This window comes from Manis javanica, chromosome 4, assembly GCF_040802235.1.
Source record: "Manis javanica isolate MJ-LG chromosome 4, MJ_LKY, whole genome shotgun sequence".
NCBI classification, from domain to species: domain Eukaryota; kingdom Metazoa; phylum Chordata; class Mammalia; order Pholidota; family Manidae; genus Manis; species Manis javanica.
In genome coordinates, this window is record NC_133159.1 from 157,429,226 (window position 1) to 157,442,311 (window position 13,086).

The 13,086-nt window shown below is 53.5% G+C and overlaps 1 protein-coding gene across 1 annotated transcript; it reads left to right on the forward strand.

The window, feature by feature from the left end:
* Window positions 1–62: 62 nt before the first annotated feature.
* On the forward strand, window positions 63–4,479 carry HOXB5 (homeobox B5). The gene is made up of 2 exons (XM_017650467.3): window positions 63–2,578; window positions 3,249–4,479. The coding sequence occupies exons 1-2, from the start codon at window positions 2,017–2,019 to the stop codon at window positions 3,494–3,496; spliced, it is 810 nt and encodes a 269-aa protein (XP_017505956.1). The 5' UTR covers window positions 63–2,016; the 3' UTR covers window positions 3,497–4,479.
* The last annotated feature ends 8,607 nt before the right edge of the window (window positions 4,480–13,086 follow it).

Consider the following 13,086-nt stretch of genomic DNA (forward strand, 5'->3'; position numbering starts at 1 on the left):
GCTCAGTCACCTCTGCTCCTCCCCTGCCTCTCCCCCACCCCCACCATCACCCCAGCGTCCCGGTGCGGGAAACTCCGCAGCAAAGGCAGGAGCTCTGGGCTGCCCAGCGGGCACGACACGATTCGGAAGTTACAGTTGAGCTAAAAGGCTGAAGCGGTGCTGCCCAAGCTCCCGCGCCGCGCCTCGCGGGTGCTGAGGGTCCTCCATATGCCTCTCTTGGTGCAGAATTTGGGAACGGAGAAGGGCAGTTTCCCTCTCATTCTCTGACTTTCCTCGTTTGTCTGTGGCACGAGGGAGGCCACCGAGGCCCTCTAGCCCGGAACCCCTGCAGAGACTGAGCCAGGCGGAGACTCGCGCCTCAGCAGCGCTTTTCTGTCCTCTTGCTCGCCGACGCCCGCAGCCTTTGGCCTGCTCACATAGCCTGATCTCTGCCGGCTTTGGCCCTCGGCTCCCAGCTAGTGGCTCCGGAGACTAAGCCAGGGCCACCTGGTGTCTCTCCGCCCGCAGCTGAAGGCTCCAAGTGCCCCTTCCTGCCTCAAGCAGGAGTTCGGCGACAAGTAGGGGAATGCGAAGGGCACTTTTTCCTGCTTCTTGGAGACCTGAGGCCAGGAGGCCAGGTATTGGTTGGGGCAGTTCAGTCTCATCCCCTCAACCAAAAAAGGACCCATTCTCTCCCCACCCTCACCCTCACCCAGGCGGCAAGCTGAGGATAGTGTTTTCCTTTCTTCCTCCTGACTCTTCCTTTTTTATTTTTAAAGAAAATACCGCCGGGCAAAAGGGCCCAGCTGCGGCGGTCTCTGGCCGTGCAGCGTGCTCAGCAAGGCGCCCCCGGTCCTCAGAACCCCTTCCCCAGGAAGGCGTAGGCTCCGGGCAAATTCTGAAACTACCCAGACACCAGCGAGGGGCCTTGAGTGGGGCCTCCCAATCAATAGCGGGCATCTGGTGAGGAGGTGAAAGGGTCTTTCTTGCCTTGATCCCAAATTCTAAGAACCATGTTTCCACCCAGACCACAGCCACGTACTCTGATTCCCGCCACTGCCCCCCGCCCACCACCACCACTAAACCCCTTAGTCCCAGCTGCGCTCTTCCTCTGGGGTCCCTATCCCGCTCTACCATTCTGCCAGCCTGGACTAAGGATGGGAAGGAGGCCAAGAAGAGGATTCCAAACTTGTAAGGGCACAGAAGTGACAGCTTCTCCTTGGAACTCTCGGCCCAGACCAGCCCTGCCCTGCCAGCTGGGCCTGGACTCTTTGGATGGGCTACTGCAGCCCCATCAGGAAGCAGACCAGGCCAAGCTCACCGGGGAGACCCATTGCAATAATTGCTTTTCACACACATCTTACAGCCCTCCGCCCAATTTCCGCCCCAACTCGTGAGACTTACAAAGCCAGAGTAAGGGAAAAGCAACTCAATCTTTGATCATCTCATTCAGAGTTAAAATGATAATAGGGACGGGAGAAGGACACAAAGACAGAGACTAACCCCACTACCAAGAAAGTGGGTAAAGGCTCAACTGGGTCCCTCCTCTGAAAGACGCAACCCTGCGGGTGAGCCTAGGCCGGGTTTTTTCTCGCCAGACGTTCGCAGGAAGCCAGCAGGGAGGCAGCGGTCGCCGCCATGGCGGTCTGCGGCCCACGCTCCCGCCGATCGCCGGGAGGTGGCGCGCTCTGCTCAGAGGCCGCCGCCAACCTTCTCCCTGTTTCTCCCCCTTCTTTTTTCCCCCTCTCTCGGAGGCTCGCATTGAATCGGCCCTAACGATTCTCGGATCGTCATTATTTGTAACCATAGAGCATGAATTACCTCTTGAGGTCATCAGCGAGAATTTACGACTGGTCAACAAAAGCACGTGACTCCCTAACGCCCCCCCATCCCCCTTCCAACCCCCCCCATATTTGGCCGCATACATAGCAAAACGAAGTACAGTGCATCGCTATAATTCATTAATACATCATAAATCGTGAAGCACAGGGTTATAACGACCACGATCCACAAATCAAGCCCTCCAAAATCACCCAAATGAGCTCGTACTTTGTAAACTCCTTCTCGGGGCGTTATCCAAATGGCCCGGACTATCAGTTGCTAAATTATGGCAGTGGCAGCTCTCTGAGCGGCTCTTACAGGGATCCCGCTGCCATGCACACCGGCTCTTACGGCTACAATTACAATGGGATGGACCTCAGCGTCAACCGCTCCTCGGCCTCCTCCAGCCACTTTGGAGCGGTGGGCGAGAGCTCGCGCGCCTTCCCCGCTCCCGCCCAGGAGCCCCGCTTCAGGCAAGCGGCGTCGAGCTGCTCTCTGTCCTCGCCCGAATCCCTGCCTTGCACCAACGGCGACAGCCACGGCGCCAAGCCCTCTGCTTCGTCCCCCTCCGACCAGGCGACCCCGGCCAGCTCCAGCGCCAATTTCACCGAAATAGACGAGGCCAGCGCGTCCTCGGAGCCTGAGGAAGCTGCGAGCCAGCTAAGCAGCCCGAGCCTAGCTCGGGCGCAGCCAGAGCCCATGGCCACCTCCACAGCCGCGCCCGAGGGGCAGACTCCGCAGATATTCCCCTGGATGAGGAAGCTTCACATCAGCCATGGTAATTTTCGCTCTCGCTCCCTTTTTTGTCTTCTCGGCTTTCCTTCCCTGCGTTTGGGGGCGGGGGGCGAGAAGAGCTTTGCTTTTCCTCAAATATAGGTTTATTTTTTTCCAGAGGGCCAGAAGTCTCTAAGACGGCCCTCTCAGCTTGGGGGACATTGCCAAAGAAGGGCTTTGGCTAGGGGGTTGGAGAGGGGTATTTTTAATAATGTGTTCCCGGACTGGACTTAGATTTTATTCGCCCAGCTGTACTAGCTTGAGGATGAAGGATGGGGTTTCTGTAACGTGAGGAAGGGTCCTGCTTGTCCCCGAAATTTTGAGTCTGCCGCTAGCAAAGGAGGGGCGAGCAGTAAACCGAGATTTCCAGGGCAAAAGTGCAGCCGCTCTCCTCCCTCCCGGGGCGAGCGGCCGCCCGAGCCCAGCGAAGGGTGAGGCGCAGGGAGGGAGCAAGAGACAAAGCCGGGCGCATTCGCTGCCGGCACAAATGGGGGCTTCAGAAGGGGGTGCAGAAAGCCAGCGTGGATGCGGGCGTCTGGAGTGGGAAGGATTGGAGCTGCGGTGAGCTGGGTGCCGGGGGACGCCTGGGTCCTGCTCCACGCCCCTCTCCCACCCAGTGCCCCCTCCCTTAACCGGAATAACGTTGCCTTGCGGCGCTACTCTGTCTGCTCCAGATATGACCGGGCCGGACGGGAAAAGGGCCCGGACCGCGTACACCCGCTACCAGACCCTGGAGCTGGAGAAGGAGTTCCACTTCAACCGCTACCTGACGCGGCGGCGGCGCATCGAGATCGCCCACGCGCTCTGCCTGTCCGAGCGCCAGATTAAGATTTGGTTCCAGAACCGGCGCATGAAGTGGAAGAAAGACAACAAACTGAAAAGTATGAGCCTGGCTACAGCGGGCAGCGCCTTCCAGCCCTGAGCCCGCCGGGAGGAGCCCTAGGCAGCCCAAGAGCCCGTGCCGCCCCCAGCCCTGGCCCCTCTAAGCCTCCCGGCGCTGCCGCTGCCCGCTGGGGACCACTTCCCAGGAGCCTGCCTCGCCCCAGCTTTGTGTTACGATTTTTCGTTTGGTCTTAGATCTTCCTGTGGCTCCCTCCCTCCTGGACTGGTTAATCTTGTTATTATTGTTAATAATAATATTATTATTTTTCTTCCATGCTCCCCACTCCCCTCAACTCCCCCCAAATCCGCCAGTGTTTCTGAATGTTCGTGTCTGTGGTTCCACTCCTTCCCCGAGGAAGAAAAGAAACTCGCATGTTTAATGTGAACTTCCCTCCCCATCTGTGTTCTAACTTATTTATAAAAGGATGATCGCTGTATTTTGAGTTTCAGCTTGAAACTTCTCCAAGGGGCAGCAGTTGAGGTGGGGTAGTACCGCAGTGCTGGGCCCAGCTGGGCTGGCCTTGGAGATGGAGTCCATGACTGTGTCTCTTTCCACCCTTTTCTCTTCCCTCCCCACTCCCCAGGCCCGAGTCTCCCAGTGGCTTGGTCCTGGGGTGGGAAAGGGCCAGAGAGGACCAAAGGGGTGAAGTGGAGAAGAGGGAAGGTAAATAGTGAGATTTAAGTTCCTGCCGCCTGGGTAGGCCCCACAAGGCCTAGTCTTGTTTTGTTTCCTAGTGTATGGAAACAAAAGTAATCCTCAGTGTAAAATGTGTTGTGTATTTCTCTGTGAATCCAGGGGTCTGGCGCAGAGGGCCCAAAGCTTGTAAATATGGGGATAGTCTGGGTCAGACCCATCCCCTCCTCCTCCCCATTTCACTCCCAGGACCATTTGTAGTGAGCGGGTGGACGCTGTGCTACGTGTGACTCTGTCTTTCCCTTTGCCGGGCCTGTCTCAGTGATTCGCTTTTGGTATTTGTTTGGTATTTGTTTCCTTGAAGTCAAATAAATGTCTCCCCTACTCCACTGCCCTTCCACTTGTCTTTTCTCTGGGGGCCTGTTTCTACCATCAGCTGGCACACCCTAGACCAGTCTTGATAGATCTAGGGTATAGGGAAGGGAAAGCAGGATGCTAACCAGCAGCCCCTCTCAACCACCCAAGTCCCTGGCTTAGTCAGTGGTTTTGGGACCAGGGTACAGGCTTTCATGCACAGGGGACTGAAGAGGCCCCCAAACCCCATGTGGGGCTGGGGCAAGGGAAAGGCTGAGCTGGACTCCACCCTGGCCTTCTGCCAGCTAGCCAGAAAAGCCTTTGGAAACCTCTTAGGGAAAGTGATTTGGGTCTAAATCCTGAGCTGAGCAGTAGGGTCTTTGCCTTTGAGGAGTGGCACAGGCCTGCCTAGCCCTTCTGTCCCCTAGTCCAAATCCCGATTCAGCTCTGCCACCCAATAAGTCCAAAAAAAGAAAAATCACTTTAATTTCAAAGGCTTCCCCTCAACCTCAGTCTTCTCTACACTTATCAAGGGCTCCCTCTCTCCAGGGGCCCAACTGACCTTCCATTTGACTATGACTTGGGGTCCCTCCTGGAAGACCCCTGGGTCCCCCACCAGCTGAATGGCTTAGGGCCAGGGCCCAGTCCTCCTCCATCCAAGTCAGCCTCCACCCTGAGTGCAAGAGTCAAGTCTGAACACTTACCCGGTCAATCCCTTCCAGCTTGGCCCAACTTCTTACAGGACTTGGGGGGAGGGGAGTTGGTAAGGAGGCAGCCGAGGGTCGTGGAGGCTCCACTGGGCCCTCCTTCTCCCTCACCCCTTGACTTTGTCCCCCTTTGTCCATAGCAAACTATCCCAAAAGTCGCTATGACATTTAGATGTCAAATGGATAGGGGTTTTATCTCGAAGTTAGATCGTAAAAATCGCCGAGAAGTCAGACAGATACCCCTCACTGGCTCGAGAAAGTCACGTGAGGTCCATAAAGTTAGTTTTATGGTTTTGGGGAGTTGACACCGCGCGGTATATTTCACATTCTCCAGAATGTTAAGTGACACTTTAACTGCTCGCTGTGGTGGGGAAGGGGGCAGAGGTAGGTGAGCGCTCTCCCAGCCCAGAAGGCAGTGACGGCAGCCCAGGCCCGGCACTACCACAGTAAGTGGCTTACAGCTTTCGCTTTTTCCTCTTGCAGTTTTGGGGCTTGGAACTGGAGGATGAAATCTTGCCTCCGGCAGAGCTGTAGGGTAACAAGTGGGGGAAATTTAGTCTGCTTTTTGCATCAAGTTATGGCAAGCTGGTTGTCTGAAATGGGGCATTCGGTTTGATAAGGCCTCAGTGGTTGGGGTGCCTGGCTTTTATTTGCAGGAGTGTCTGACTGCGGGGAAAGGGGGCTTGCATGGTTTCCTTCAATGCCCTGAGAATTTTAGGGGGCAAGAAGGAGGGGTGTGTACTGCTGAAAGAAGGGCCCTTTGTGGGGGTCGACTTCCCTGCTGGGTATCTTCAGACAGACACCTCCCCACCCCCAGGAAAGAAACTTTATGACATTCATTTGTCAGGGGTGTGGGGGGCGCGCCGCTGGGCACTTTTATCTACATCTGAGCTGAGAAAAAGCTCGGGAAGGCTAACGTAGTTGCTGTGGGCTGCCTTGCACTGGGGCACTGTCTTGCTTTTAGATTTTTGAACCTCCTGAAAAGGGGGTACCTCGCATTCTCCATGGCCTCATCACGGTCATCCGGGATGGGGAGCACAGAGCTTGGGCATCCAACTCGAGCCTTTTGGTCTTCAGCCAATGCTTCTGCTTGGCTCTAAGAGTTTTGAGGTCAAGGGAATGAACAGAGGGGGACAATCCCCTCAAATCCCAAACCCAGTTCTTAGCCAGGAGTGAGGTGGGGGTAAGGGGAGAGCTTCTTCCATTGCTTACATGAGCTGGGTGTTTAAATGTCTCCATAAACAAAACTTGCTCCAGAACACAGACCCCAATTGTAGGGAGTAAAAAAGGGACTCAGGAGCTGGGAGATAAAACTAGAAAGGTGCTCCCTTTCTTCTCCTCTCCTTGCCTCTCCTCTCTCTCTCCCAGACTCTTAAAAGCCCCTTTGTTTTGTGGCACCACAAACCAGATGGATTTTGCTATTTGACCCCCAGGGGACCTGTTATTTTCTAGGGATAAGTCACCCTTCTTCTAAAAGCCAGAGGTCTCTTCTTCACCAAACTGACTCCCAATTTTTAAGATCCTTGGGGTCAGCTACCCCCTGCTTTCGCCAGCCCACCATCTCCTGATTCAGCTTACTGGCTCCTGTGGATAGTCCCTAGAATTGGACATGAGGAGCCTTAACAGGCTTCTGATCTCTGGGACAAGAAGAGGGGCACAAGAGCTCCTCCATTTCCCATTACAGGACACCCACCTTCTCCTCTTCTCTTTCCTGCAGCCATTCTGTTCCCTGAGCTCTTCCACTCCTGCCCAGGCCTGACTTGCAGACCCTTCACAGGCTCTGAGAGCAAAAAGTTCAGAGAGCTTGGGGCTCACACCCGTGATTTGAAAATATGTCTTCCTGGGAAGGATGGGGCATTTGGATCCCTTAGAAAGGAGTCTCTGGTTAGCTCCCGAAGGATCCCCAGCACCATTCAAAATACTAATAAAATTAAGCATAGCTTCCACAGACTCTCTGGACAAGGCAGATGAGTTGAGCTGGGTGCGCAGGATAAGTGCAGCAGGGGCGGAATCCAGGGAGCCCCGTTCCTATTGTGCCCCTGGCTTCCCTACCTCCCAAAACCGGACCACCAGGCCTGGCCCTGAAATTTTTTTTTGCCCCCTCCCAAGTCAGTTCTGCAAATTCTGATAAAGTGTGTGAGGCTGATGGCCCAGGGACATCTGCTGGGCATATCTAGACAGATTTTCCGGAATGGCAAAGAGCAGCTCCGTCGCAGGGGGTGCCCACTTCCTCTGCAGAGGCCCAAACTCTTACAGGGTCTCCTGCTCTAAGCAGATCCTAGAGAAGATTCCCTAGTTGGGCTTTTGGGCTTTCCTCTTCCCCACTTCAGATTCTCTGGGCAACAGTCTTGAACCCCAGCAGGAACAAGGTGCGGGAGGGATGCGAGGTGCAAAGGGGTTTCTGGGGCAAAGGAGCTCTCTCCTCTGCCTCGGACCTGCGTCCTCCCCTCCCATCTTCCCTAAGACATTTTCGGGGGAAAGCTGCTCGTCTCTGGTGGATTCCTCTCCCTTCTCTCCCACACGCTTCCCTTCTATGCCTGGGTCCAGGCCTCAGGCTCCTTCCTATACTACAGGCCAGCACCCTCTGGCCAGATCCTTATGCCCTCCACCCAGCCACCCACTGACTGTACACCCTCATCCTGGGGCAGGACCCAGACAGCAGCCAGAGATTAAGGCTGCAGTTTCCCTTTTCCCTCTGAGGCCAGCCTGACCACCACTCAGTGAACAATTTGATTTTGATTTTTTTGTTTTATTTGGTTATTTTGTTTTGTTTCTCCGCACCGCGGGGTAGGAGGAAGTATAAAGAAGTGTAAACAGGAAAGCCAGCTGGGCCTGGAGTTCCGAGAGCCCATATTTCATCAGCTTCCTCTCCATAACTGCAGTAAGGACACTTAACTCTTCCCTGGCTGTGAAAACATATTCACTAGGGGCTAGTGGGCAGGGTGTGCGGACGAGATCCAAGCGGAAGCTTCTCACCCGGCCTAGTTCCTTATTCCTGGGTTCTGGATCCTGCGAGGAAAGCGAAGGATTCAGAGCTAGGGAGAAGAAAGATCAGCATAAACCCCCAAATCCATTCCCTTCTTGGACGGAGAGGACAAGGCTCTTGTCAGCATAGACTTCCAAGTTTGGGAACTAACTAGGCCAACCAAGGAAGACAGTGCAGCAAGAACCCCTTCCCTCTTTTACAGGAGAGCCCCACTGGTCACTCTCTCCAATTTTGGAGTTTCTAGGAGTAATCGGATTTCGAGGCTGAAATCTGCCCACAGCAGGATTTATCGATTGTTGCAGCGCTGTTACACATCCATATTAATTAACCCAGACACTGCCTGGAAACTGAGCTGTTTGGAAGGGGAGGGGAGATGTGGGGGCTCCTCAAGGAGAATGGACATCTCTCCCTAAGCGCCCATGGGGCCCAGATTGGAGAGTCGTTTCCCCAAGAATCAAGTGGCCTTCCTCCAGCTCCAATCCCTGCACTTCTCAGCAGAGCTAAACAACTCCACAGTTGGACCCACACACCCATCTCCTCGGAAGAATTAGACACCTTCCAAGCCCAACTCTTCCTGGTCAGAGTCAGACTGCCCCAGCCCTGGGTCCGATGGATCCTCTGGTTCGTGTTCCCAGCATGACCGAATTTTCAGAGGTTAAAGCCCCTCCTCACCGTCCTTTCAACTTCCCCGAGGTAGCAACTTGTTATGGTTTGGGGGCTTGTTTTGTTTTAATATTTGGTGGTGGTGGTGGTAATGATGGCCTTCCCCTTCCTCCTACCCTTCCCTCCAAAAAGTGATTAAAATCTGTTAAAGGATTTAATTAAGAGAGTTAAATGAAAAGGAAGGAGGCGCAAATGAGTTGGGGGAAAAAAACCACACCAAAGCTATTCTCAACGATTAAATCGCCATTTTAACAATATAATGGAGTTTGCATCCTGAAAGGGGAAATCAACGCTCATATCTCATCAATAATTCATAGAGTCCGGGATCACGCAAAGGTCAGCAGACGCGGCCCGAGCACCGGCCTACTCTGGGCAGAGCCGCTCCTGCATACATTACGCGAGGCCTCCACAGCCACCTCGAGGCGGTTCGGGGGCGTGCCGACAGGTTTAGGCTGATTTTTGGTGAATTTACCGAGACCCAGTTTGCAGGGTCCACGAGGAAGTGAGAGATTTAGGAGACTGGAGAGGATGGACCTTGGGCAATTCCGGACCCGTCGGCCCTGGAAAATCACCACCTTTCCAAGTTTTATTGTCTATCTCCCCTCTTCTTTCTTTTCTCTCTGTTTTAGGCGTCTTCTGTCCTGTTTTCTCAAATTTCCTCTTGGAGAGGAAAATGCAAAATGCACTCTCTGCAACATCCTCTAACTTTTTCTTCCCGGGCACACCCCCAGGCTTCCCGGCTGCGCCCAGCCTTGCTCTCTGACGGGATTCAGGCTGAACCCCAAAGCTGCGGCCTCAGCTTCAGCCTCTGAGCGTGGAGGCTGGCTTTGGTTACAGCAGCCCCTGACCTCGGAGCCCCATGCTGTAGAGAGGAATGTGGCTAGGGAGGAAAGGGACGTCACAGGCCCCAGGCAGGCTTGCCTAGCCAGGAGATGACCCAGGCCAGGTGGAAGGGAGTCGATCCAGCCTGGAAAGCAGCATTTAGGGAAGTGGAGGGAAAATCCCAGCATGTGGGAACGTCTCTTTGGGCTTGGAAGGCGCTGCTGGAGGATAATCCTTACAAATGGAAGCGTCCTCAGGCTTGTCTATTCTCTTTCTCTCTCTGTGTCTCTTTTAACTAGTTCTCTTTTCTGTGTTCAAATTCCCAAGGGACCCTAGAGGAGGAATGAGATACTTCCCTGTGAGAGGTGGGGGGCCTGGGAGGAAATATGTGGGCGTAAGGGAAACCAAAAGAGAGCAGGTTGCCGGGCGGCCGCTGCGCTAGCGGAGGCGGAGGCAGAGGCTGTAACGTCTTCGAGCTGCCAGTAGAGTCCGCCTTAGACCAAGTTCACAGCCAGGCTGGGGCCTCGGAGACGCCAGCGAGAGGCCGAGCTAGGTGGGTCCCGGCCCCTCTGGGCTTCACATGGCCTGGACACTGAGCTCTCTCTTCAGCTCTATGGGGACTGTGGCCCCCTCCGTTCCCAAGGAACCCTTGTTTCAAGCTTCTTCACTTCACCCCAGAAACACCCTTCTCCAGGGCAGCCCGTTCTACCGCTCTCCATTCATCCCCCAGCCCAGTAACTGCGGCTCCACTCTGGGGGACAAGAATGGAGATGGGTGGGTCATCAAAAGCTCTTCCAGGCATCCTAACATGAGAGACCGGTGAAAATGAGGGAAGTGAGGTTGGTGTGGTTCTCCAAGTAGTTATTTAAAAATCAAAAGACTACTCTGCTCCAGGTCTAAGGCCCTGAGCGCGTGTGTTGGGGGGGGGATGGGTAGGGTGAGAGATGGCAAAGGCGGGAGGGGCAGGGAAGAAGGCAGTTTGTGCTTGGGTTTCTGCAGCAGCAGGCCTGGCAGAATGAGACCCTGGGCCGTGAGGCCAGTGTTATTGCCAGAGGGGTCACGAAGTTGGAGGGTCAAAAGTTTACCATGCGTGAGCAGGCAGTGGGGTGGGAGAGGGGTTTGTGTGTGTGGAGAAGAGAGAAAGCAAGGGATGCTCAAGGTAAGGAAGACTTGTGGGCTGGGGGTGGGGGTGCAGAGGTGGGGAGGAGGTGAGGTGGATATCTGGGGAAGGAGAAACTGAGGAAGAACCTCTTCTCAAAAAATGGCGTGGTTGAGGGGTGTTGTCTGCACAACAGAGAGCGCTCAGGGCATGGCAAATCCTCTGCACAGTGTTCTCTCTCAAAGATGACCTTTGAGTCACCATATAAAATGTAATTAGAACCTACCCAGCCACACACATTTGGAAAATCCAATTATCCACATGTCCTTGCAGGACGTTTGGTGGGGCCAAAGAAGGTTTCCAAGGTAAAGACCTGGTTCTCACCAACATCAGCCCCATCCCAATTCCCCTAAAGGGGCCAAACAGCTGGCTCATTCAACGTCCTCCCCCCAGTTCCACCCTACAGGGCAGGCCTGTTTTTCAGGGATTCCTAATCCCCAGGCTGGGTCCCATGACCATGGGATAAGACTGGAGGGTTTTTAAACTCTCACCCCTCTTTCCAGTTGCTTGGGTTAGGAACTTGAATACTGAAGGAAGGTTAGCTTGTCAATTCTCTCACTCTCTCCCAAAACTCCGCTTGTATGTTCATCCAGAATCCCTTTCTTCCTATTTAGAAGAGGGAGGGGAAATGAGAAGGAAAAATACTTAAAGGCCTCACAGAGATCTTTTTAACTGGACTTGAAGCAGGAGACCTGAAATGAACCTTGAATCCGTGCATTAGGCTTAGCTCATAAGTAAAATGCTTAGAAAGACTCTAATTATAACACCAGGGCATATGCCTATTTTGGGTCTTTAAATGTCTGTTGTGTTATGGGATGTCATCAAATTATCTTCTATGCATAATACAGGAGGTGCGCCATGGGTGTTTGTCCTGCCAGAATAGAGATAACCTGAGAGTTTTTGTAAAGATGCCTTTTGTAATATGGCCAAATAGTTTAATGTCAAATTTTAAATGATTTGACCACAGTTTTTGACTAAACCAACTGGGTGTGGGTCTCCATTTCTACTCAATCTTCAGGCAAATTTCTCTGGGGAGTCAGGCCTGGAAGGAATTCTAGGGGTCCAGGGGTAGAGGTCAAAGCCTAAACTGAAGAATCTCTCTCCTGTCCTTCCTCAGGTCTTTTCCCTCTATTTAAGGATGGAATGTTAGCAAATTGAAGGTTCTGTGGGATAGGCTGGGGCGGCCCAAGGTCCTGGGCTGGAGGAACCTCAGGATGGGGAAGGAGAGTCTTTGCCATCCCAGGCCAAGCTGGGTATCTTGGGATGCTCTCTCCCGACCTCCCTGTGCTAGTGCGATTCCAGTCTGCAGACACTCCCCTGAGACTTGAACTGGGTGGCAGGAGAGTCACCTGACCTACTTCTGCTGGTCCCTTGGAGGCTGGAGAAAGGGGGAAATGTGTTGTTGGCAGTCCACCTGATTCTAATCCTGAAGGGACAAACCAAAAAAACTCACTCTTTAATGCCTGCTTGATTTGCTCCTGAACCTCCTTGTAGCAGTGATGGGGTAAACAGAGGAGTTACTGTATAGATACGTGATTTAAACCAAAAATGGGGTGGAGGATAATTTTACTTTTAAAGGAGAGTTCACACCTCCGAAAGCTAAATCTCCAGCTTTGACCAAAGCAATACAGCACCTCTCTCAGGGCTCTCTCTGTCTTTCCTAGACACACTGCTCTGTGGATCAGATCTCAGCCCCAGGAGGTGGAGGGGTCATTCCTGAGGCACTGGAGCCTCCAGAATTATGGCAGAAATGGAGGGATTTCTGGCATCGGGAGGGAGAATAAAGCAGATGGAGCTTGCAATTGGGTCAGAACACAGGCTCTGTCAACACAACCATTTTGCCAGTACAGCCATTTATAGAGAAGGACACAGGGAGAGGGGCTCTGGCTCAGGCCTGCTCTCTGGGACTGAGGTCCTGAGGGCCACAATTCCTGTCTACAGGTGCCAGCTCCCTTCACAGGCAGCAAAGAGAACCCCTTTGGAAGCCTACCCTCTCCCTCTTTGTTCCTGGAACCAGAGCTGACAAAAAATATATAGGAAAGATGGAATATTAAAGCAGAGGAGGGGCTGAGCTGAGTGCTATCTGAATGGTACTTTTTTTGAAGAGGGGGTTGGGTGAAGAGAAAAGAGGGTTCTGGCAAAAAGTGAGCTGGAGAGGATGAGCTGAATCAAATTCCTGCTCTGTCATTTTTCTCCCAAGTAATGACCTGCACAAAATTCAATATGACCAAGCAAACTGCGCAACATATTATAGTAACTGCCTGCTCTTGGGGGAGGCCTGGAGAGGGGTGAACTGTAGGTCACG

Bases quoted from the DNA above. Each gene is read 5' to 3' on its own strand.
- HOXB5 (XM_017650467.3), top strand. From the start codon at position 2,017: ATGAGCTCGTACTTTGTAAACTCCTTCTCGGGGCGTTATCCAAATGGC. The intron at 2,579-3,248 runs GTAATTTTCGCT...TGTCTGCTCCAG, and splicing joins GAAGCTTCACATCAGCCATG to ATATGACCGGGCCGGACGGG.